This window comes from Elephas maximus, chromosome 8, assembly GCF_024166365.1.
Source record: "Elephas maximus indicus isolate mEleMax1 chromosome 8, mEleMax1 primary haplotype, whole genome shotgun sequence".
Classification (NCBI taxonomy): domain Eukaryota; kingdom Metazoa; phylum Chordata; class Mammalia; order Proboscidea; family Elephantidae; genus Elephas; species Elephas maximus.
In genome coordinates, this window is record NC_064826.1 from 84,477,158 (window position 1) to 84,504,263 (window position 27,106).

The 27,106-nt window shown below is 43.7% G+C and overlaps 1 protein-coding gene across 2 annotated transcripts in view; it reads right to left on the reverse strand.

Annotated features, from left to right (window-relative positions):
* The window catches only part of IGF2BP3 (insulin like growth factor 2 mRNA binding protein 3), a 128,813-nt gene extending 103,283 nt beyond the window's left edge, over nt 1-25,530 (reverse strand). Inside the window, exons 1-2 of one of the 2 annotated variants that reach the window (XM_049894153.1) lie at nt 24,926-25,530; nt 23,335-23,395 (exon numbers count right to left, since the gene is read on the reverse strand). In XM_049894153.1, the coding sequence (XP_049750110.1) occupies nt 23,335-23,395; nt 24,926-25,100 (236 nt within the window). In that variant the 5' untranslated portion in view covers nt 25,101-25,530. Of the gene's footprint in view, nt 1-23,334; nt 23,396-24,925 lie in introns of those variants that run through there. The other variant, XM_049894154.1, reaches the window with a different exon arrangement.
* Between the last annotated feature and the right edge of the window lie 1,576 nt (nt 25,531-27,106).

Below are 27,106 nucleotides of genomic sequence, written 5' to 3' on the forward strand. Positions count from 1 at the left end.
AATGGTAATTGCTTCTTCAATTTACACTAATTTCAGCTTACGAAAGGTTTCATAGGAAACCTTTCCATAATATTTTCGGATAGCAGTGAAAATCTGCATACCGCAAAGAATTTAAATAGGGACTCAGATACTCATATACCAATGTTCACTGTGGCATCACTCACAACAGCTACAAAGTAGAAACAAGCCAAGTGTTCATCAACAGATGAACAGAAACAAAATGCGGTATATACGTACAATGGATTATTATTCAGCCATAAAAAAATGAAGTTCTAATACACGCTACAACATGGATGAACTTTGAAAACATGTGCTAAGTGAAATAAGATAGATACAAAAAAGGCAAATATAGGATTTTACTTGTATGGTATATCTAGAATAGCCACCACTCATCTGTTTGTCGTACTGTGGTGGTTTGCATGTTGCTGTGATGCTGGAAGCTATGCCCATGAACTTCCAATACCATCAGGGTCATCCATGGTAGACAGGTTTCAGTAGAGATCCAGACTAAGACAGACTAACAAGAAGGACCTGACAACCTACTTCGGAAAAACTGGCCAGTGAAAACCTTATACTTAGCAGTGAAACACTGTCTGATACAGTGCTGCAAGATGAGTACGTCAACATATACACTTGAACCTTGCCAGATGGAATACATAGGAATCAAACTGACTGCATCTGTGGAAAGAGAAAATGGAGAAGCTCAATATCAAGTCAGAACAAAGCCAGGGGCTGACTGCTGAACAGACCATCAACTGCTCATATGCAAGTTCAAGTGGAAGTGGAAGAAAACTAAAACAAGTCCACAAGAGCCAAATTACACCTTGAGTATATCCTACCTGAACTTAGAGACCATCTCAAGAATGTATCTGATGCATTGAACTCAAATGACAGAAGACCAGATGAATTGTGGGATGACATCAAGGACATCATACATGAAGAAAGCAAAAGGTCATTATAAAGACACGAAAGAAAGAAAAGACCAAAATGGATGTCAGGAGAGACACTGAAACTTGTCCATGAACACAGAGTAGCTAAAGTGAATGGGAAGATGAAGTAAAAGAGCTGAACAGGAGATTTCAAAGGGCAGCTTGAGAGGACAAAGTATTACAATAACATATGCAAAGACTTGGAATTAGAAAACAAAAGGGAAGAAAATGCTCCACATTTCTCAAGCTGAAAGGACTGAAGAAAAATTCAAGCTTCGAGTTACAATACTGAAGGGTTCAGTGGGCAAAACATTGCATAACGCAGGAAGCAGCAAAAGAAGAGGGAAATACAGAGTCACTGTACCAAAAGGAATTGGTCTACGTTCAAGCATTTCAGAAGGTTGCAGATGATCAAGAACCAATGGTGTTGAAGAAGTCTAAACTGCATGAAGGCACTGACAAAAAACAGGACTCCAGGAACTGAAGGAATGCCAATTGAGATGTTTCAACAAACAGATGCAACGCTCCAAGTGCTCACTTGTTTATGCCAAGAAATTTGGAAGACAGCTACCTGACCAACCAGCTGGAAAAGATTGTTATCTGTGCCCAATTCAAAGAAAGGTGATCCAACAGAATACAGAAATTATCACACGATATCATTAATATCACACACAAGTAAAATTTTGCTGAAGGTCATTCAAAAATATTTGCAGCGGTACAACAACAGGGAACTGCCAGAAATTCAAGCCAGATTCAGAAGAGGACATGGAATGAGGGCTATCATTGCTGATGTCAGATGGATCCTGGCTGAAAGCAGAGAACACCAGAAAGATGTTCTCCTGTGTATTACTGACTGTGCAAAGGCATCCCACTGTGTGAATCATAAGGAATTATGGATAACATTGAGAAGAACGGGAATTCCAGAACACTCAATTGTGCTCATGAGGAATGCACATAGACCAAGTGGTAGTCGTTTGAACAGAACAAGGGGAAGCTGGTTTGAAATCAGGAAAGGTATGTGTCAGGGTTGTATTTTTTTATATATATAATTTTCATTGTGTTTTATTTCTTTGTATCGCCGTATCTTCCTCTCTTTATGGAAGGTGTATGATTACATTTCTTAGTCCCTCTTTATTATTTTAATGTTGTCTTCTTTTATATAATAACACTGTTGTTACCCTATTTTGAGCTTTTTTTTTTTCTTTTAAATTTTGCCTTTTTTTTTTTTTTTTGGATTTCCCTGTCTGGGTTGACTTCTGGTTGCTCTGCCCAGTGTTCTAGTCTTGGGTCGATACCTGATATTATTGATTTTCTAACCAAAGAACTCCCTTTAGTATTTCTTGTAGTTTTGGTTTGGTTTTTACAAATTCCCTCAACTTGTGTTTATCTGGAAATGTCTTAATTTCACCTTCATATTCACGAGACAGTTTTGATGGATATATGATTCTTGGCAGGCAATTTTTTTCCTTCAATTTTTAAAATATGTCATCCCATTGCCTTCTTGCCTGCATGGTTTCTGCTGCGTAGTCTGAGCTTATTCTTATTGGCTCTCTCTTGTAGGTGACTTTTCTTTTATCCCTCACTGTTCTTATAATCGTCTCTTTATCTCTGGTTTTGGCAAGCTTGATTATAATATGTCCAGGTGACTTTAAGATCTACCTTATGTGGAGTTCGATGAGCATCTTGGATAGATATCTTCTCATCTTTCACAATATCAGGGAAGTTTTCTGCCAACAAATCCTCAACAATTTTCTCTGTATTTTCTGTTATCCCTCCCTTTTCTGGTACTCCACTCGCTCGTAGGTTATTTCTCTTGATAGAGGCCCACATGATTCTTAAGGTTTCTTCATTTTTTTTAATTCTTTTATCTGATTTTTCTTCAAATATATTAGTGCCAAGTGATTTATCTTCGAGTTCAGAAATTCTAGCTTCTACTTGCTCAATTCTGCTCCTCTGACTTTCTATTGAGTTATCTAAGTCTGTAATTTTATTGTTAATCTTCTGAATTTCTGATTGCTGTCTGTCTATGGATTTTTCCAGCTTATTAAACTTTTCATTATGTTCCTGAATAATCTTTCTGAGTTCTTCAGTTGCTTTATCTGTGTGTTCCTTGGCTTGTTCTGCGTATTGCCTCAGTTCCTTCCTGATGTCTTGAAGGGTTCTGTATATAAAACTTTTGTATTCTGCATCTGGTAATTCCAGGAATGCACTTTCATCTAAAAGATCCCTGGATTCTTTGTTTTGAGAGCCTGTTGAGGTGATCATGGCCTGTTTCTTTATGTGACTTGATACTGACTGTTGTCTCCGAGCCATCTACAAGTTATTGTATTAGTCTATGCTTGCTTACTGTGTCATAGCTGCTGGCTTTGTTTTGTTTTGGTATACCCCCTATGCATTGCTTAGTGAGCCAGCTTGATTATTTTCGCCTTTGGAGCTCTGGTGTCCTGTCCCCAGCTGGCTAGAGCTATTATCAGGTATATCAGTCTAGGAGTCTATTCAGTTTTCTTGTATGAATTCAGCTCAGGTTTCCAGGTAGCTGATATCAAGTGTGTGGTACAGACTCTGTCCTACTGTCTTAGAGGGGCAGGGGTGATTGGTGTATATACCCGTATCTGATTGCAGCAGGGGGTCACGCTCTGAACAAGGCAGGGGGCTGAGAACCAACCCCCGAGTGTCTCTGAGGAAGATGGGTCCCTGTTCCCTAGAGCGTGCAGGTGGGTAGGTTCTGCAGACAGACCACAGGCACCCAAAGTTTTCGGTTGTAAGGACTGGGAGGTACCAGTTATCTTTGGACCCCTGTCGCGGGTCACTGGGTGACCTGAGTGGAGCTACCAGTCCTTAGGTCCCTGATGTGGGTAGGTGAAGACCTTGTTTAACAGGCAAAGCAATGTCAAACATCAAACACCCGCCTCTCTACCACACAGCTGAAATGGTTGGAATTTGCCAGCAAGGGCCTATTCTCCCGAAATAGGCCCACACTGGTCCATGCAGAAGGGAAGGGTGCTCAAGATCCACGGACGGTTTATGCCTGTATAGGAGCCGCTTCTGTCCTGAGCTCCCCTGGTTAATGGAGCTAGCAAACTATCTTTTCCCCCCAATTGCAAATTTTTCCCTTCCCCAAGGCCAGAAGGATGGCTCTAGGTGCTCAACAGGGCCTATCTCAGGCCCAGGGATTCAGCCGCTGAAGCCGGCTTGGGGGTGGCGGGGCGGGGCACAGTAAAATATAAGAACTTAGCTTTTGCCGTGAGCGCCGTTCTCCTCAGGTTCTGGAGGTATGAGTGAGCTGTGTGGCTGGCTGCTTCTCCCTGAGGAAACTGCGGCTGCATGCTAGTACCAGCCAGCCGCCGCTCCGGGAATGGTGCCTGAGGGCTCCCCGCGACCCAGGTCCGGTATCTCCTCTCTACTTCTGAATGGTCTCTTCCTCCCCCTGCCCTTCAGTTCGTTGTCTAAGCTTGCCTTTGATGCTCAGGGCTCCCAGCTTGTCACAAATATACTCGTTTCACTTGTTTTTTCGGGTCTTTGTTGTAAAGAAGGCTCGACGGAAGCGTCTGTCTATTCCGGCCTCTTGGCTCCACCTCCACGGTTGTATCCTTTTAATACGTTTATTCGATCTGTATGCTGAGCAAGTAATCCAAGAAGCTCAACTATATGAAGAAGACCACGGCATCGGGATTGAAGGAAGACTTGTTAACAGCCTGCGGTATGCAGATGACACAACTTTCCCTGCTGAAAAGCAAAGAGGACTTGAAGCACTTACTGATGAAGATTATAAAGATTACAGCCTTCAATATAGATTACACCTCAACATAAAGAAAACAAAAATTCTCACAACTGGACCAATAAGCAAATCATAATAAATGAAGAAAATACTGAAGTTGTTAAGGGTTTCATTTTACTTGGCTCCACAATCGATGTCCATAAAACCAGCAGTTAAGAAATCAAACAATGTATTGCCTTGGGGAAATGTGCTGCAAAAGACCTTTTTAAAGTGTTAAAAAGCAAAGATGTCACCGTGAGGGAGGACTAAGGTGCACCTGACCCAAGCCATGATATTTTCAATCGCCTCATATGCATGCAAAATCTGGACAATGTATAAGCAAGGCCAAAGAATTGATGCCTTTGAATGATGGTGTTAGCAAAGAATGTGAATACACCATGGACTGCCAGAAGAACAAACGAATCTGTCTTGGAAGAAGTACAGTCAGAATTTCTTTAGAAGCAAGGAGGGCAAAACTTCATCTCAAGTACTTTGGACATGTTATCAGGAGAGACCAGTCCCTGGAGAAGGACATTATCATCACCCTTGGTAAAGGAGAGGGTTAGTGAAAAAGAGAAGACCCTCAACGAGATGGATTGACACAGTGGCCGCAAGAACTGGCTCAAAGATAGCAATGATTATGAGGATGGTATAGGACTGGGCAGTGTTTTTGCTCTGTTGTATGAGTTCTGTTCTGCTATGAGTTGGAACCGACTCAACAGCACCTACCAATAACCTAATTCATTGGTGGAAGGAACCCTGGTGGTAGGTACAGTGCTAACTGAAAAAGCACTCAGCAGCTAACTGAAAGCTCATGGGGTTGAACCCATCAGCCGCTCCGGAGAAAGATGGAGCAGTCTGCTTCTGTAAAGATTACCACCTTGGAAACCCTATGGGGCAGTTCTACTCTGTTCTACAGGGTCACTATGAATCAGAATCAACTTGACTGCATCAAGTTTATTCACTGGTAGAAGGTGCCAATGTTTATGCACTCAGCTGCTAACTGACAGGTCAGAGGTTCAAACTCATTAACCTATCCGTGGGAGAAAAGACCTTGCAATCTGTTCCCATAAAGATTACAACTGCCTTTATGGGGCAGTTCCACTGTGTCCTATTAAGGTCACTATTAGTTGGAGCCAGCACACAGTAACAACAAAGACAGTTCACTGTGGTAGTACCTGGGTGATGCAACCAGTTAATGCACTTGGCTGCTAACCAAAAGGTTGGAGGTTTGAGTCCACCCCAAAGCCCCTCAGAAGAAAGGTCCGTCAATCTACTTCCCAAAGATCAGCCACTGAAAACCCTATGGAACATAGTTCTATTGTGACATACATGGGGCACCCTGAGTTGGAATCAACTCCACGGCAACTGATTTTTTTGGTATCCACTGATGACTCCTCTAGCATCGAATTCCAGACCTCAATTGCCTATCTCCACATGTCTAATAGGCATCTCAACTTAACCTGTCCAACCTGAACTCACAATCTTCCTTACTAACCCCCAACATGTTGCTCCAAGACTTCCTCGTCTCAATTAGGGGAAATTCCATCCTTTTGGTTGCTTGAGTCATAAAGTGTTTAGATATCTTGACTCTTCTCTCACTCCCTACATCCAGTCCATCCATACTTGCTGCTGTCTTCAAACTAGAAGTTTCTAGCCACTCATCACCACCACCACCATGATAACCCTAGTTCCAGCCAGGGTCTATTCAACACAGTAGCCAGAGAGTTCCCTTTCAAAGGTAAACCTGATCAGAACCATTCCTTCTAAAAACCCTTCCATGGCAGGCCGGTGCTTCTCTCCCTTCCGCTCCCACCTGCCAACGACAGCTCTCCCCTGCTGCTCTGCTCCACCTCACTAGCCTCCTGGTTGCCTGGAAAGGCAGGGAGCATGCACTGATCTCAGAGCTCCTGGGCCTGCTGTCCCCCGAATCCTTCACCTCACACAGCACCTTATTGGAAAGGCCTTTCCTATCACCCACAGGATGGTAAGGAAGTGTCCCCACTTCCCTTTACCCTGTTTTATTTGTCTCTATATCCTTTAACATGCCTCATGTTATATATTTATTTCGTCTCTTCCCTCTAGATCTGTGCTACCCCATAGAAATATAACATAAGCCACAAATGCAAGCCACATATGTAATTTTAAGTTTCCCAGTAGGTACATTCAAGTAAAAAAGAAAAAAAAAAGGTGTAATTAATTTTAATACATTTTATCTAACCTAATATATCTAAAACGTTTCAACATGCAATATAAAAAAAATTCTTTTTTTTTTTTAACTAAGTCTTCTAAATCTAGTGTTTTATTTTACAGTTTTAGCACATCTAAATTCAGATTATTCATACTTCAAATGTTGAATAGTTGCATGGTCAATGGCTACCCTAGAAACCTAGACAGTGCAGTTCTGGACCATAAGCTTTTGTCTCCCAAGCACCTAAAGCAGTAACTGGCATGTAGTAGACACTTAATAGATAGTTGTTGAATAAATCATTTAAAAACTGCTAAGCTCTAAGATCAGGGAACACTGATGGTTCAGTGGTAGAATTCTCGCCTTCAGTTTCGGAGAGCCAGGCTCGACTCTCAGTCATGCACCTAGCACAGCCATATCCAGTGTCAGCAGAGGCTTGCATGTTGCTATGATGTTGAATAGTTTTCATCAGAGCTTCCGGACTAAGATGGATTAGGAAGAAAGGCCTGGTGATCTACTTCCGAAAGCAGCTTATGAAAACCCCATGGACCACAATGGTACAATCCGAAACCAATCGTGGCGATGGCACCGATCGTTCCATAGTGCATGGGGTCTCCCAGAGTCACGGATCAACATAACAGCAGCTAACAATATCATCTAAGAGCAGCACCATTTAAAATAGACAATATAACAGCAAGCTACCAAGCTGTCTCAAACCAGACAAAATGCACAGAATGTAAAAAAACTTAGTGAAATACCATGATGAGTCAACTGTTTTAATATAATTCTTGAAGGAAAAGGTAAAAAAAAAAAAAGAATTGTCAAGACAGGAGGAGTACCTGTTCTGTGACAGGAGCAAAACTAGTTATTTTTTTTTAATTCAACTACATTTATAGAGCAAGGAAACCTGGCTGAAAATTTTGTCAGAGGCTGGACTCCTCACACTGGAATATCCTTACAATGAGTCACCATAAGCTTTCAGCCTCTATACATCTAAACTCTCAAAAGAAACTTTGATAAACCAAATCCCTTGCCATCGAGTCTATTTCAACTCATAGCAACCCTATGGGAAGGAGGAGAACTGCCCCGTACGGTTTCCAAAGTTTCCAAGGCTGTAATCCTTACAGAAGCAAACTGCCTGCTGGGTTCAACCACAGGACCTTTTGGTTAGCAGCCCAACACTGCATCACCACGGCTCTGTGAACCCTTGTTAAAATAAAAAAAAAAAACCAAACTCACTGCTGTCATGTCAATTCTCACTCATAGCAACCCTACAGGACAGGAGAAAACTGCCCCATACAGTTTCCAGGGAGCGGCTGGTAGATTCAAGCTGCCGACCTTTTCGTTAGCAGCTGTAGCTCTTAACCACTGCGCCATCAGGGCTCCAACTTCCAACGGTGCCCTAAAATCCTAGTTAAATGTTATTAACATTTTAGGACTAACCAAAAACCAAACCTAGTGCCGTGGAGTCAAGGTAGACCTCTAGTCAGCACAAAGAACCTTTGACTTGAGAAACTTAAAGCCAAACTGCAGGTGCCCAAATCCCCAAACTCACTTCACTGTACTCAAGTGCATTTGTTATAAGCATTCCTCAACAATTTATTCTAAACATTTGAACTTTCATATAACTAGATTTTTCCTCTTCGTGTTTAGCGTTTCTTACTTTTTTTTTATTATTATTATTTTTCCTCTTCTCACACCTGTTTTTCAAACTTTGTGCAAAATTCCCTACTGAAGCTAACATGTCATGGAGTTGCATAAATCCTCACTTGCTCTTGCCATCTGTCCCGCTATGATTTAAATACATATTCACAAGTAGTTCCAGAATACCAGATACAAGTAATTTCAGGCAACATATTAGTGTAGAACAACAATTCTCAAAATGTAGTTCAAAGTCCCTGAGGTCCCTTCAGGGGGTCCAAGAAGTCAAAACTATTTTTATAATAATACTAAGTGGTTAAGAGCTCGGCTCCTAACCAAAAGGTCAGCAGTCCAGATCCATCAGACGCTCCTTGGAAACCCTACGGAGCAGTTCTACTCTGTCCTATAGGGTGACTATGAGTCGGAATCGACTTGACAGCATTGCAGTTTGTTTTTTTTTCTTTTTTTGGTTTAAGATGGTAACTCTCTTTTTCACTGATGGTGCAAAATCAATGGTAGGTAAAACTTATTGACACTTTAGCACAAATCACAGCAGTGAGACCAAACTATACTAGTTAGTGGTCATTGTATCCTTCACTGGTGCCTGCAGTTTCATTTGCAAGTGTCCTTGATTAAACAGTAAAAATTACTGATGTTTATTAAATCTTGACCCTTGAGCACACATGTCTTTGTGATCTGTGGAAAGGGAAGTATGCATAAAGGACTTCTGCTGCACATGATGGCTGGAGAAAAAGCAAGCGTGCAGTTGTTTGGGTTACAAGGTGAAGCAACCACTTTTTTCATGGAGCGCCATTTTTATTTGGAAGAACTAAATTCTGGAATAAAACTTGGTTTGGATATCTTCCATATGCTTTTTCAATTTGGGTGACTGTTATGCATTGAATTGTGCCCCAAAAAAATGTGTGTCAACTTGGCTAGACCACGATTCCCAGTATCGTGTTGCTGTCTACCATTTTGTGATATGATGTGATTATCCTGTGTTGTAAATCCTAAACTGTATGATGGTAATGAGGCAGGATTAGAGGTAGTTATGTTAATGAGGCAAGACTCAATCTATAGGATTAGGTTGTATTTTGAGTAAATCTCTTTTGAGATATAAGAGAGTGAAGAGAAAAGAACCTCATACCATCAATAAAGAAGAGCTGGGAGCTGAGCGTGTCCTTTGGATTCAGGGTCCCTGCACAGAGTAGCTCCTAGACTAGGGAACGTTGATGACAACGACCATCCCCTAGAGCCGACAAAGAGAGAAAGCCTTCCCCTGGAACTGTGCACTGAATTCGGACTTCTAGCCTTCTAAACTGTTAGAGAATAAATGTGTTTGTCAAATACCTGTGGTATTTCTGTTATAGCAGCACTAGATAAGTAAGATAGTGACTCAATGGTATTTTTTTCTTCTCGTGGTACAACGTTTAAGTGTTTGACTGTTAACCAAAAGGCCAGTGATTCAAATCCACCAGCCACTCTGGTGAGACCTGGCAATCTGCTCCCGTCACGGTAATAGCCTAGGAAACCTTATGGGGCAGTTCTACACTATCACATGGGATCACTATAAGTTGGAATTGACTCAGAGGCCCAAAACAACAAACAACTCAGATGATTTTTTACCAAGTCCTGTTTGGTGATCCGGAGCTCTTTTTACAATTACTGATTAAAACTGTGCTTAAAGATGGCACAAAACCATGAGGAATAGGTTATCTTCCATGACACGCAGTTGAAGGGTGTTCACATTTTAAGTTCTAACAGATACTGCCAAATGGCATGCCAAGTCGTCTTTGCCAATGTCTAGCAGGTGGCATGCCCATTCCTCCACACTCTTGGTAACACCAGATATTATCTGTTAATTTTTCCCAATCCGTTGGGCAAAAAAAAAAAAAATGCCACAATAGTGTCATTTCTCTAATGATTCATAAGATTGGGTATCTCCTATGTATATTGGCTTTTCTGAAGTACTAGTCATCTTTGTACTATGTTGTCCACTTCTTTGAAATTAGCAGGAGTTCCTTTATCTCCGGGTGTATTATTTCTTTTTAAGTACGATCTCTCTTGTTTAAGATAATTTCACAACTAAAGACATGTCAGGAATCCTAAGACTCAAGCATCTAGACATAAAGTACACATTTTTAACTTATTCAACAGGGCATACCCCTGTTCTAAAAAAAGATACACAACATTCTTAAGTATCTATACACGTGAGACACAAACCATGGGACTACGCAGGAATAGACACACTCACCACTTATTTCCAATTACCACATGGCAATACGTTGGTAAATACATAAACTTACTAGTATCAGACAATAATACCACTTAGATGTCAGATACCCCAAGATGTCCTTTACAAACATGATTTCATTCCCAAAACCCTGTGCAATAGATTTTACTGCCCCCATTTACAGATAAACTCTCAGCTTAGAGAGTTTAATCAGTTTGCCCAAGATCACAGACCTGAGCAAGGATTCCAAGCAAGATGCCATTGGCCCTTCCTACCACTGCCCTGTACTGCTACTGTTAACTTCACTCAGTTAGTTAGTAGAACATCCACATTTAATTATCTATTGCATTTTTTCCCCAAACATTCATTACATCACTTGGGATTATATCAAATAAAAAATCAAATATCCAGGAGCTTTAATCATCATTATTTTCACTTCACCACAACTTATCTTCAAAAGTAATATGGGCTCAGCCAACCTTACTGTAGGATTTCTAGTTCTAGAATACAATTTACCCGAATCACCCTATCAGAGGGTACCCTAAGAACAGCTTTGAACTTCATGGGAGGTTTGGGGTCACAGTGGTTCCCATGAAGCACTGAGGAGGCAAAAGCAGTTCAACAGGATCTCTGGTGAGCAGATCCCAAAATTAACCTAAATCAAAGAAGCATCAAAGTCTTACACGATAATCCCAAATAACCATCTGCTAAATAGCATTAACTAAGCTGGCTGGAGCCCCCAAAATTAAACACATGAAGAATGGGAATAATACAGTCACTCTCTCAGAAACACTGGCTGCTCTAGCCACTCCTCTAGGCTCAGCCTGACCACCATCCTGCCTCACACTTGAGTCTCTCTAATCCCAAACAGCTTGTAGTTTCCGCACACACCAGGATATTTCACACTTACACGCCTTGGCTCCTGCTGTCCTTCTGCCTTTTCTATCTCCACTGCACACGGTTAGCCTCTGCTTGCCTTCACGTCCCTCTGTGAATCTATCCCTGGCCCACACCACCAACACCCTGGCTAAGCCTAATGCCCCTCCTGGTTTCTGCAGCATTCCACATACACTCCATGACATATGGCTGTTACAACTTCTCTTTACCTGCAGAGAGATTAACCCACGTTAGTATCACTGCCACAGTGAGCCATGGTTACTGATGGAAATAAAAATAGCATCAACCCAGGAATTGAAACAGGACAAAGTGAACACTGCTGTACTCCATGTGCTTTTCAAGACAAGTATCTTATTTGCCCCTGAAGCCTAGCATGGAACCAACTTTAAGTACACTTGCTCAACCTGGGCTTGTTAAACTAAAAATTTATAAGCCATAAGAAATGAATTCATTTCTGAAACTCAAAATACAGAAGTAGGTAAACAAAAAACATGGAAATTAAAATTTTCAACCACACTTAACTCTCCAAAGAAAAAGAAACTTCACTATTTTTGCAAAACCAGCTGACTGTTAAAAAGTAGACATCTGGGGATTACTGGGGAAGGGGGAATGAAGTCCTAGCAGCACAGTGGTAAAGAGTCTGCCTGCTAACCAAAAGGTCAGCAGTTCATATCCAACAGCTGCTTCTCAGAAACCCTATGGGGTAGTTCTACTCTGCTCTATAGGGTCGCTGTGAGGCAGAATGGACCTGACAGCAACGGGCTTGCAGGGAGAACAGGAGAACCGGCTTGGGAGAGGGGGATGATGGCCTGGAGCGGGGGCGGGAGGAGGGTGGGCTTGGAGGGGGAGGAGGAGGAGGAGGGCGGGCTTGGAGGGGGAGGGCGGGCTTGGAGGGGGAGGAGGAGGGTGGGCTCGGAGGGGGAGGAGGAGGGTGGGCTCGGAGGGGGGGGACGGGGGCTCGGAGCGGGGGACGGGGGCTCGGAGGGGGGGACGGGGGCTCGGAGCGGGGGTAGGACTCAACCACTTCTTAACCATTTTAACGACATCACAGGTTCTTCTAACTAAGCTCACCAATCACAACCTGCCCAGTTAGGGTAGCAAGCCAAGTGTAGCACTGTCTCTTTGAAGCTAATTTTTGACCAAATTTCTCTTCGAAATGTGAAGTAATAAGGTTCCCACTACAAGAAATGTTAGTTTGAGGAGAGATCTAAACAATTAACATGCTTGGCTGCTAACCAAAAGGTTGGTGGTTCAAGTCTACCTACAGGTGCCTAGGAAGAAAGGCCTGGTTATGTATTTTCCAAAAAAAATCTGCCACTGAAAACGCTATGGAGCACAGTTCTACTCTGACACATACGGGGCTGCCACGAGTCAGAATCGACTTGATGACAACTGGTACAGGTTTATGTACGGGAGAATATGAAAGTTAGGTATTTGAGCTAAAAATTATCAGTTTAATTTTATAGGCTTCTGACTAAATTTTTGTACACAGGAGCACAAATGAAATGGGAGACAGATTTGTCAGAATTATTATAACATCCATGGTACAGAAAGAGTACGGCTGTTGTTGCTGGACTTATATACAGTTCTTAACCAAGCTGCTCCACTGCATACTTCAATGCAAGAAGCTCTCTTTGTTGTCAAATTATGACTAAGTGTGTCAATATAAGTAAAACTGAAGTTTTTTGCGGAACGTTTCTAATTTAAATGTGCATGTCCTTTGACATACTAATTCCCAGTCTGAGAATTTACCTTATATAAATACCCAACCTAGACGTGTGTGTATACACGTGTGTATATACATATATGAGTATGCTTGACTGAAAGCACTATGAAAAAATTAATGGTTAAATTATTGCACACCCATGCTGAACAACACAGCTGTTAGCTTAAAAAAAAAAGAGAGATAAAAAAAAAAAAAAACTATTTGTACCTGCGCTGAAGATTCTTCAGGATGCATTATTTAGAAAAAGCACAAAAAATAAACATGATTTCACTATTATATTTAAAACTGTTTGCAAATACACAGAATATTTCTGGAAAATAATATACCAAGTTATCAGTGGTAACCCCTGAGAAGTAACATGGGGACAGGGAGTACTGGAAAATAAATGTTTTCACATTTTATTTAATGTGCTCCTGAATTAATTTGAAAATATATATATGTAAAAATTCAGCAAGCTGTTCACTTAATATTTATACAATCTATTGTATCTAGGTTATACTTTAATAAAAAAAATAATACTTGCTAATTCTAAATAAAAACAAAAAAACCACCTTCAGTTTCCACTGAAATTAGTTCATATCCCGCAAACAACTTAAGATTTTCCATATTTCTGCAATCACCACCAAATCTAACCTAGGTCCAGACTTTGTATCTGAATCTCAAGGGGAAAAATACAACAAGCTGCCACTGGAGTGATACTGGGTGATACTGTATTGATGCTTTACACACATTATCCCACAAAACCCTATGAAGTACTGTTTCCACTCTAACCCGTCCAGACCTCAATTTCCTCATCCTTAATTTATCCTGCATTTAATAAATGGAGCTAAGATTCCAAACCAGATCTAAGACGTCACGTTCCACATTCTTCTGGCTATATCCTTCAGCTCAACAAGGACACAAGAGGTAAACTTTTATCAGGACTCCTAATCAAGAGGTTTCAGCTCAATTTCTCCCTCCTATGAGTCAGAATCAACTCAACAGCAATGGGCTTGGTGTTTTTGTTTTTGGTAATCTCTCCTGTTCCTCAACACTATCACAAGTTGAAGAGACTTCCTTCTACAAGCCAGGGTCCTACCAAGCTTGGTAACAGGCTGGCACAACAGGCAAGGTGGGCTCCACTCCAGGCACCCCTATCTCTTTTGCAAACTAAGAGTATGTCTCTGACTCACAACCACCCTCGTGAGACAAAGTCACAGTCATCTTCCTCTCCAGGCCTTCTGTCCTACCCTCATCTCTCCTTTGCCCTCCCCCCTTCTCTGCCAAGTCATTTATATTAAGACAAAGCTGCTAAAAAAAGGCATGAAGGCAAAATAATAAATAGTCCCATTTTCTTAGGACAGAATGTCCAAATGTTTTATTTTACACCAAGCCCCAGGCTCCAGACTAACTATACCGGTCTTTTTCCTAAAAGGAAGACAATAAACCAACCCTTCAAAGAAGCCAAACAGGATTTCTGTACTTCAGAGAAGGCAAAAAACAGTGTATTTCTGCTCTGACTTGCCAATTCAAACACGATCAGGCTGCTGTGTAAGCTACTTTGAGGATTTGGACAACTTAAATGGGAGGAAGGACAGCAGGGCAGAGTCCCAGGATCTGGAAAGGTGGCCCGCAAATCACCTGCAGGGCCTTGGGCAGGTCATTTCTTCTCCCAGGGCTTTGTGGAGAATCCTGCGGTAAAGCAACTGATACCACCAAAAAAAATCTGCTGTGCTGCCTCAATTTTACTGTTTTCCCTTAGAGGTGTAACACATTCTGAAAGTATTATCGCATTGATCAAAGGACCTGAATACACAAAGGGAAAAAAAAAGTCTGGAAAGGAGTTATTCAGACAAAGCCAACAGTCTTAAAATCAAGTGATTTTATCATGTAATTTTGGCAACTATTGTGGCCATCAAAGACAGGATTCATAACTTGGGGCAGAAGATACTTTACCAAAGACAAGATTTTTAAATATGCAAAAATGAGGGCATTTAGGTTCACATCCCAAAAGGTTTCCTACCTTTCTAATCACAAAAGTTCTAGTAATAAAATCAAAGGGATGCTTAATTTACTCCCGGCATCCTAACTAAAACAACACAGTGATTAAAGTATTGTCAACCTAGCCCATGAAATCCAGAAATGTTTTGGCCAGTAGTTTCAACCCCTGCTTGTCAGATGAAGTATTTAGACCACCACCTAAACTTACTCTACACTAGCCAGCACTCCACTTAATCTACACTATTTTGGAACCTAAGACATCTTCAGAGAATTTCCTCAAAACTAACCATGCTATGTTAATCACATTAACACTTAATGTTAACAAAAAGCAGAATGAGTTGTCTATAGGAAAGTGAGCCCATAGTCACCAGAAGTGTGGAAGCAAATGCCAAAGAGTAGGTCAATTGTCAGATGTCACAAACAAGTCTTGTCCGTTGGGCAAAAGGGTTTATTTAACTTAGAGACTCTTCCATCTCTAAAATCTAGCAGGTTATAAATACAATGTGCTTGTGGACTTTTCCGGAAAATAAGAAAACGAACCAAAGTCCTAACAAATGAATTCTGGAAGAAAGATTGTATTTCTAATAAATGAATCCTGGAGGAACAGTTGTATTCCAGGCTGCTCCAAAATTGGTAAATCATTCCCCATCTATTTACAGCACAGCCAGAAGGCTGCGATTTAACACCACCCCCACTCACGCACTCATCTATCTAAATCACAAACTCTCAGCAGTATTCTACACAGCTGATCACACCTTCCTTCTCCACAGGCTTCTTTCTTGTCTCCCAGGGACAGTTCACTTTGCTAGCTTTCCTCACCTCATTGGCCTCCCTCTGTCTCCATTGCTAGTGGTTCCTCTTTCCTGAGAGCCCCAGGCTCAGTCCCTTGGCCACGTTGTTCAATTCCATGGTTTCAAATACCACAAACTAATGAAGCCCCTAATTTTCACCTCCATCCTCTACCTTGCCCTGAGCTCTGGGCTGATACATCCAACTACACATTCAATTTCTTCATTTAAATTTCTAATAAGTATTAGAAACATAATATGCCAAAAACCAAAGCTACCAATATCCATCCAGCAACCTGCTTGCTACTCTCCCCAATACTCTCCATCTTGGCAAATAGCACCAACCTTCACCACACTGCCCTGGCCAAAAAAACCTGCTGTCATCCGTAACTCTTCTCATACTCCTCCCTCATTTAATCCATCAGCCAATTTCACTGGCTCTTCCTTAAAAATATAGAGTTTGATCACTTCTCATTATCTACTCTGCAGGAAACAATTTACTTTGCAGACCTCACTGCTGTCCTTTGAAAGACTTGCTTACAAGGGTGGACTCCCTTGCTTGAGCCAGATAACTTAGATTTTAGGAGGATTTCCACCATTACTTGATTAGACTGGTTCATCGTGCCTAACTGTCTGTACAAACAATATGGTTTATGCTGAATGCCTGCTTTCCTTCTGGGAATCCAAAATTTGGGTACATGCCAGGTAAGGTATGCCTATGTGATCAGTCCCCAATAAAAACCCTGGGCAGTGAGGCTCTAATGAGCTTCCCTGGTTGGCAACATTTCATACATGTTGTCATGACTCATTGCTAGGGAATTAAGCATGTCTTGTGTGACTCCACTAGGGGAGAACCCTTGGAAGCTTGTCCCTGGTTCTCCCTGGACTTCATCCCATGTGCCTTTTCCCTTTGCTGATTACGCTTGGTATCCTTTCACTGCAATAAATCATAGCCATGAGTACAACTATATGCTGAGCCCTGTGGGCCCTCCTTGAGAATCATCAAACCTGAGGGTGGTCTTGAGAACCACCAGCATACCTCCAAAGCTAATACCATCATTTCTTGCCTGAATATTACAATGGGGTTTAACTCCCCATTTCTAAAATGTAATTTTCAGATATTTTATGTTTCAAGCACATCAAAGGCCCTGTCCCTCCTCCCAATGTGTATAAGATAAACTACAACAACGGGCACTATCAATTCCTCCTTCTCTGTACATACAAAGCACTCCACCACGGAAACAAACAAACAAAAACAGTTGCTGTTGAATCAATTCCAATTCATGATGACCCTACGTGTAGAACTGTTGCGCCACAGGGTTTTCAACAGCTGATTTTTTAGAAGTAGATTGCTGAGGCTTTCTTCTGAGGTACCTCTGAGTAGGCTCGAATCTCCAACATTTCAGTTAGCAGCTGAGCATGTTAATTGTTTGCACCACCCAGAGACTCCCTACCATCGTATAAAGAGTCTATGTTCACGTACCCTCAAATCTGAACTGGCCTGTGACTTGCCTTGACCAACAGAATGGGACAGACAAAAGCCCAGTGTTTTAAGATGTCTAGCAATTTCTGCTTTCTTTTGGGACGGCCAGGCATCATGCTATAAAGAAGTTCAGCTAATATTGGGTGTTGAGGTACCATGTGGAAAAACGCCAAATGGACAATCACCAAAGGGCCAGACATATGACTGAAAACTTCTTGGATCTTTTAGTCCAGTTTAGTGAATAACCTCAAATAACACCATGTGGAACACAACCAACCACCAAATACACCCACAGAATCCTGAGAATCAGTTGTTGTTTTGAGTCACTAAGTATCAGAATACTTTGTGTTTACTGTGGTACAAAAACATTTAACAAAACATTTGCCATTTCAACATTTTTCACACGTGTACTTCAGTGACATTAATTACGCTCATCATGTTGTGCAACCATCATCACTACCGGAGTAGCTTTTTATGCACCAAAGATAGATAACTGAAATACCCTGCCCTCAGGGAAATCAACTCTGAACAACTACGTGATGAGCCAGTTATTCTAAGGACTTAAGACTTCTTCAATTTCAACCTCTTTCCTAATCAAATTAAATGGTCTTAGGATAGCGCTCTAAAATATGTAGTTTATGTATAATGTATTCCCCTTCATGGTAATAAGTTTCATTTTTTATTAATATTTATGTTTATTTACCAATACTGAGCACTTACCAAACAGCAATTTCAGACTCTGATAAATTACACCCTCAATTCTAAAAGAACATTGAAACTACACTTGCTACCAGCCTTCCAGCAAAGTCCTGACAGTCCAAACCAATTTGGAAACATCAGACTTACAGGGCAGAGATCCCAAATAGAAATACCACCAATCCTACCCTTTGGTCACTGCTACTACACTGCCACCTCCTGTCCCACGACTCTGAATGCTTTAATCAGAGGAACAGTCAATAAAGGAAACTCAGCTAAGAATAGCAGTTACCTATCTCATCTTTCCTCCTCTCTCCTTCCTCGCAGCTCAAACCAACTGCCAGAGTTACTGAATGGTAATTCATGCCTCTCAAAAATGAGTTACTGCTAGAGAAGTTACTGCTTGAATACCACTAAGGACAATTACAAAGGAGTCACTGCAAACATAGGAAGGTGCCTCAACAGCTTCACTTTAATACAAAATCCCAGTCCTATAATGATACATTAAGTGCAGTTGTATTTCAAAGCATAGCAAAGATCATTTCCGCTCTGCTGACTGCCCAAAAGAGGTACACGCGCAAAGGCGGCACAACTACCATACTACAGAAAAGAAATTTAAGTTTCTTAAAGGGAAAACCCCAGATCTCTAATTCCAAAAGATATTTGTAATCCTTAGTTGATAGCCCGTTTATTTCATCCAGAATGGCAAAACCTCAGAACAAAACATGTCCCTTGTAGTTTATTATAACGGAATTTGGACTGAACAGGGAAGGTAAATGGTCATACAAATCTACGGAAAAGCCAGAGACAGAAGCCAATATTCTCAATTCCCACTGGCTTTGGCTCCAGGCACATGTCATGTTCCCATAACATCTTCCTCTGGGTTACTATGGGCAGCCACACAATAGAAGCTACTTAACATTTTTTTTTTTTTTTAAATAAGGCCAAAGTAAAAAATCTTTAGATATGCCTCTAACAGTACTGAGAAAATGATAAGAAATCAAAAAAAAGTTATCTGTCTACCACCATGCAAGCAGTCATGCATTACTGATCTTAAACTGAGCACTCCAATGATAAACCTGCTTATAATTCTTTACCAGCCATGAAAGTATGCAAACATTCAGAACCACAAGTCTGTGTGTGAGAAACCTCCCCAATTCACAAGATTGGCCAATACCACAGCAATGAGGAAGGAGCAGCACAGCCACGCATACCTGTGCTGATCAGCATTAAGAACAGCTTTTGTCGTCCAAAGACTTAAAAGTCTGCCCACCCTTGAAGAGAGTCATATGCCCTGGCTAACGGGCACGTTGCCGGTCACGGTTACCATCCTATTCTATAAAAAGCTATTAAAATGCAATATTAGCCTTTAAAGAAACCCCAAACCAAACCTGTTGGCATCAAGTTGATTCCAACTCATAGCAACCCTACAGGACAGAGTAGAACTGCCCCCACAGGGTTTTCAGGGCTGTAAACCTTTAGGGAGGCAGATTGCCACATCTCTCTCCTACGGAGCCGCAGGTGGGTTTGAAGCTCTTGATCTTTCGGTTGACAGCTGAGCACTTAACCACTGCACCACCAGGACTCCTTAAAATAAGATACATTGAAAACCCCAATCACTTTTATACATGCTGTCTATATTACTTACATATTAAATACGGAAATAAATTGTCCACTTTTTTTTTTTTTTAATAGGAAACAAAAAACAAGGACATTTGGGCTTAGGCACCACAGTATGTTTTAAAGGATTCTTCCCGGAAAAAAAAAAAATCAGTGACTAGAATGACCAATTTTTTCTCCTTCATTCAAACACCATTTTGGCTATACATAATCCTAATCAAGTCTCACTGCTAAATCTAGAGGAAGTTTAAGCAAAAATGGATATGCCGGAAAACAAAAAAAAAACCTGAACAAAAAATATGAAATTCTCATACTTTAAGAAAACCATAGAGAATGAACTAAAACCACCATCTTCTTAGCTCTACAACATCAGCAACTTTCTTGTTCCCTCTCGCATGCCCAACAACCCACAACATAACAAAGACATCAGTGCTATTTACATAATCACACAGGGGCAGTACATGGCCCCATAAGATATCAGCTGCTCCTCCAACCAAATTCAGCTAGTCTTTCGAAGTCATAACTATTTCCACACCCACTCTTACCCCCAAAGGGGAATTTTTTTTTTTAAGCCTATACCTCAGAGTGAAGCCAAGTATTCATGTGCAGTATCTTTAACATTTACAACAGAAAGTGCAACTTGTCAAGATACCCAATGCAATCTTCTCTTCATTCCGGATGCAGGGGACCTCCAACTCTACAAAGTACTGCTATAATCTTCCCTCAACTGAGGGGTATCTGAATGCAGAAAAGCAACATTCCTTCCACATTCCCTTGAGACTTGGGTAATCAGGAGCTAAGCTTGGTCAGAACCAAACTCAACAATGCCCCTTCCTGAAAAGGGTCCCCGCCCAGCTAAGCTTGCAGTTCAGAGCTAGACCAGCCTGCCACACATCCAATCATCTTCTGGGTCTGCTCCCATTTAGTTGCTGCAAGCCCATTCATCCATCTCAGAATGCTGCCATAAGCATTCTCCAGCACCCAGTTCCCAACATGCCTTGGACAGCAGGTATAAAGGTCACTGCTGCACATGCGGGTATGCTTGCCTCAGATGCCCACATGACGATGGGATGGAATGCAACGACTGCTAAATATAAAGAAATTCACACTGAAGTCCAGCAGGCCCACTTGGCAAGGATTGGTCTGCAGCATTCAACTCACTGTTATGGCAACCCCCCAGCCCCACCTCCTGACCTTCCCATAGGTGCTGGGCATGTGTCCCAGAGCCTAAACAGGCAGTGGAACAGTCCAGATAAGGGAAATTGCATCACAGTTCCCAGGTTCAGTTAAAACAAAATTTAAATATAGATTTCCATTAAGTTTTCCTGGGCAAAGAAACTTGTTTTGAGCTATTTCAACAGCAGCGAACAATCTACTTGGCTGTTCCCTCAAAGACACAATAAGTTGTCTCCAATGTACTCACCTTTGTTTACTTTGCAAGTAAAATAGTATCACTCATCATTTAAAATCCTGAGTATCTTAACATTAGTGAAACTCAGCTAGACAATCTTAATCTACATTGTCAATAAACTGATAAACACTTAACTGCCACTGACAATAGTTTATTTTATGTGCTTTCCTAAAGAGGAGTTCCTATTCATTGTAAGCAAAAAGTTTGTTATTAGGCTGGGCAAAAGCTGTTAAGAATAAAATGGCAGGTGATACCAGATGTTTTAAATTTAATTTCCTACACATGGGGACAAATTCACACCACTTGGAGAAGCAGGAGGGCAAGACAAAGTAATCTACATTGACATGAAAAACTAAGATTTTTATCTTTAAATTTAGAAACTCAATGCCAGTCTTCAACACAACCACTTGTTGTAATCTCTCATTTTTTATTTGACATTTCAAGAAAATTAGGGTAAACGTGCTAAACAAGAAACCAATTAATAATTTGAAGAATGTGAATACATCTTATTCCTAGGTAACCACGACATAGCCTATACTTTTAAACTCCTTTTTAGGGAGATACGACTTCTCCATCAATTTTTCAATTCCTGTTAAACTGAGATCAATTTAGACACTTTCCAGTACCCACTCTATTATTGTGTAACCTTTTTAAAAACAATTGCACGTTACTACATGAAATAACCTGAACTCTCCCAAAATCCCCAACAAGAACTAAATCTTTCGGGTCACATAAATCCCTTTCCAATTAACCTAATGAAAATTAAGTACATGAACAAGAGAAATTGACCAAAATCCAAACTAGCACTCCACCAAAAACAGAATTTGTGAAAATGCTTTACCTCCATAGCTCACTACCTAGAAACAGAGGTACAAAGATGACACACATAGCCATCCCTCTCTGCAGGGCACCAGGGAAATGTATAGCAAACCCTTCCTACCCTGCAGCACACACACCCTTACCATCAATGCCTAACCAGATACACACAGCCCTGGTTTAAATTAACTTCGAGTTTATTGTTTGGCCCTGGGAGTGGGGGATGGGAGGGGAAAAGCAGTAACCCTAACCCCACCTTGCAAAATCTAGGAAGACACAGGCCAACCCCAGCACCGCAAGGGAGCAGCGCCTTTCCAGTAAGAGAGAGCCGGGACAGTCTGCTGCTCTGGAGAAAGGAGCCATTTCTCCAAAATGCTTCAGAGGCTAAAACAGTCTCCAAAATATTCTGTCAAGTGACACTACACATGCTCTCAGAGAAGGAGAAATCCCCCTGCTTTTACGTAGCACAAATCATCAGAGTTCACGATCTCTCGGTGGTAGATTTGTAAACAAAAATGTCTTTCAAAAAAAAGGAAGCGGAGACAAAGGCGGTGTTTGCAGAAACCTATGTAACTTTGGAGGGACTGGAAGGCATTTCTAGGGTGGAGAAGCCCAAGCGTTCACTCACGTGTTCCAATCCCAGCTGGTGAGCTAACAGGGTAAAGGCAAATTCCTCTCCTCTCATGTGCCTAGGGCCTGGCAGACTCAGAGACTCATCGTCGCCAACTTGGCCAGAGAAGGGCGGGCATGCCACACCCGAGCATTTCTGCAGCTGCTTTCGCCTACCCAGTACCTACAGGCATCGGTCATCCACTGCTTACTGCTTGCTAAATCCCGGATTCCCAAAACACTCCCCTTGGAGACTTCATCTCCCCTTGCAGTAACTTGACCTGCTCTGCCAGAGAATATTTAGCTGTGAGAGCTTCCTTGAGAGACTGCTATATTCAACAACCTAGTTGCCGGGCCACAGACAACCCCTCTTTTCCTTCGCAGCATTACACACACACACAGCTGCCATAAACTTAAAAGTGAGGGGAAATGACGAGAAACGCCAAGCCACACAGCAGCCCGACAAGCATAGGAGGCAAAAAAAAAAAAAATTGTTTTCAGCTGTGTAAAAAAGGAGTCTTTCAGTAACGAATCCGTGACAAAAGAATTATTAAACTCACCTTTGCCTTTTTGGGACCGAGTGCTCAACTTCTATGAGTTTCCCATGCAGTTCCACTTTACCTGTGGGCACACAAGAAGTGGGAAACGTTTGGCTGGGTTCAGCGGCTCTTCGAACCCAAAGGACCCTCAACAGCCTATGCAGCGACGAGTGGCCTCCTGAGAGCCCGAAAGGCCCCCAAGCCCCGGACGCGGCTAAAGGCCGAGAGGGAACCCTACACTGTGCATGACCTCCCGGCTATGTGTGTGTGTGTGTGCTTAGTTTACAGATTTGTGGGGAGTGGGATCAACTGGCAGGCCCACTATTTCAGTAACATTCCACCCCCTCCCGACAAGCCTCCCCTGGCCACTCAGAGGGTCACCCAACCCCACAACACCCGCAAAATGGACGCGGCCCTCCTCCCACCTCCCTGGACACTCCCATACGACAAACGGAGGGAGAGGGGCTACATTAGCTTCTTTCAGGAGGGGGCGCACGGGCCTTTCACCCGGTTCAAGCCCAGGCCCGCCGGGAACACTTTGCGGTAGGGTTGGAAAGGACGAAGTGTAGCGGGAAAGGGTCGAGAGCGCGGCGGGGTAGAAGAGCGAACGCCCAGAGCTGCATCTCAGCCCAGACTGAACATCGCGCGAAGGTCGGCGCGGCGCCCATAACTGTACTGAGTTGATAAGGGGGACACCGAAAGGCACTGGGCTCGCAAAAGCACCCCCGCGTAGGTTCCCTGTTGGGAGTCCCAGCCCAAGACCGCCGCCCCGCCACGCACGGTCTCCTGCCCTCGCCAGGCACCACGGGCGCGCCGCCACTCCGGAGGCCGCAGCCGGGCGCCGGGTTCCGGAGAGCCGCCGGCGGCCCAGCGCCGCAGCGGGGGCTCCCTCGCCGGTTACAACCGGCCACCCCCGCCCACCTGCCCAGCTTGCTCGTCCGACAGAGTGCAGTTGAAAATGAAAGCCAGGTCGCACTCGCTCCCCTCCCGCAGGGTCGGGAGGAAGCGCGGGGCCGCCAGTGCAAGGCACTAGCCCGCGGCCTCACTCGGCTGAGAGATTCGAGCCTCTTTCCTTTCTCACACTGCCGGGGTCTGGGTGTCTGCAGCGAACCCAGCGCCATAAATAACGACCAGAGAAAGGAAGGCGAAGCAGGCATTCACACTCGCCCCCACCCCCCCCCCCGGCCCGGTGTGTGGAAACCGAGAGAACGCGCTTGGGCCCGGGCTGGGCGCGGTGGCAGCGCTGACGGGGGTCCGGTGCGGGCGGCCGCGCCCCCCATCCCCGCGCACGGGCTCCGCAGCCGCCCCTCGCGCCCCTCCTAGCCCTGGCCCTGGTTTTATTGACAGCGGGTCCACCTTCGCCCGGCAAACCCCGGTGGGGGAGGGGAGACGGGGGGGAGCGGAGCTAGAGCCAAATCTGAGAGCACCCCGACCCCACACGAGTGGACGCTCGGGCCTCACACCCTCCACCGGCTCCTCGCCGGGCCTGGGGCCCCGCGCGGACGCCCCGGCGGCAGCCACAGGCCTGACTCCGGGCACCCGACCTCGGCGGGCCGGGGCTGGCGGCGCAGGGCTGGGGCAGGCGCCCCGGTGGGGCCAGGCCGGGGCCCACCTGAAAGCGTCTCGATGGCCTTGAGGGCCCAGCTCTCGTCCGGGCAGTCCACGAACGCGTAGCCTGTCTTCACCAGGAAGGGTCCCGACACCGGGATCTTGGCGTCCTTGAAGATACTTTCTAGGTCCGAAGGAACGGCGTTCTCGTTGAGGTTTCCGATATACAGTTTGTTCATTGTGAAGACTGGTAGTTTAAAAAAACTAATAATAGAAAAACGAAAAATTAAAACCACCCACAATGGATGGATCTGGCGGTTTTGTTCCCCTCGTCTTTTCGCCTTTAAAATGCACAAACCCAGTAAAAAACAAGGGCGAGAACGGGGAGCGAAATATCAGGTCTGAAGGTTCTTGCTTCTCCTTTTCTAGGTACAAAAAAAGAAAAATGAAAAAGAAAAAGCCTTGCTACAACCCAGACGCATGAACGAGTCTTCCTAACTCTGAGGAGGAGGCGGGATTAGCGAGAGAAAAGAGGAGGAGGAGGGAAAAAAAAAACTACTTTTTGTCTCTTCCTCCCCAACCCCTTTGGCATCGGCCAGCGGACTGTGAAAATATCACACTACGTGAGGGCAGAGCGCCGCCTCCCCATAAAAAAACCCAGAAGGGTGACTGGCAGGAGCGAGGGGAGAGGGGGAGGAGGGAAGAAAGCGCAGGAGGCGGAAAAAATCCGCTCCGAGTGTCCGGCTTTTTGAATGAGCCACGTGTTCAAACTACAAATCAACGTCTCACGTGAGGAATCCCAGCGCCTCAATTAGAGTGGGTTTCGAGGAGTGGGGGGGAAAGAGCAAGCAGGAGGAGGAAGAGGGGGAGGGGAAACGAGATTAGGCAAGGGACTCTGAGGAGGGGGAGGAGGAAAAATGCTAAGGAAGCCGCAGCCGGGCGCCAGGCTAAGCGGGGAGCTGATTGTCACAACAAGAGTTTAGAAAGGGTTATCTGGTCGGGGCGGCTCCTGAGGGGCGGGGGTTGGAATGTTGATTTTTTTTTTTTTTTAATGAGTAAAAGAGTGGGAGTGCTAACTAGACGATTCCTCAACTCTGAGTTTTAATCATTCTGTTTTTAAAGTAGGTGATTAACAAAACTAGAGCCACAATTCTGAACTAGTCCTGTGGCTTTGATGACATTATGTGTAACCTCGGCAAAGCCACGAGCACGTTTCCACGGCTGCCAGGGGCGGAAACGCAGAGAGGGGGTGGGGTGGGTGCGGACGGAGAGACGGCAGAAGCGCCCCGTTCTCTTCACCCCTCCCGGCCCGGGGAAACGAGAGCGCCTGTCTGCAGGATCCCAGGGCCGGGGCTGTGGGGGATGGGAGCCAGCGACGTCCTGGGCGGGTATCTGGGCGACACCTCCTCCGCCTCCGCCTCCGCCTCCGCCTCCGCTCCCTGTGGCTCTCGGCTGCGCGTTTGCCATTGGTTGCGCGTTTCAGAAAAGGCTCGGGGATAAATGAGGCCGGGGGCGGGCGCGGCCACCGGTGGGGGAGGGGGAGAGGAGGGCGGAGGTTTCTGGTTTAGGGATGGGGCCGTCGGGGGCTTTGGAGGCTGAGGGAGAGAAGTCAGAGTGGGAAAAGTCGATACTTAAAGGGAAACTCTCTCTTCCTGTAGCTTCTAGAGCGGGGGGAGGAGTAAGTAGGGTGGTACTTTTATTTAAATAATTTTAGTTGTCGAACTAGAGACTGTTAAAACAGGAAGACCGCTCTGCGTTACCTCTAGCTGGTAATCGCCTTTGCAAAATTTGTACGAGTCTCCTTCTGCTTCTTTTTCTGCTAGCGTTTGGGCATGAGAGCCATTCATAATTTTCCATGTAAGGAGTACAAAGGTGGGTCTGTGGGGGAGGGTCTGGGCACAGTGAAGCCTTCCAGGCCGACGAAACGTGGACTGGGGACGAGGAATACGGAAAGGAAGGCAGTGCTGGGGTGCTTGGGGAAATCTGGAAGTGTCGTTTAATAATTGTCTACCACTCAAAGGCTTCATTTGTACCATATACTTGTGGTATATGTTTTTAACAGGTATTCCATGGGAAAGACACAAATGTTAACCTTTTTAAGTGAATGAAATTGTCTATAGCATGGAAATATAAACAAGAAATTTTAATGACTTGATAATCTTATCGGTAGAAAAAGATGTATTGTGTAATAGAGAAAATAATGTGATTTAACTGGAAACATCTTAAACAATTACAACTGATGTAG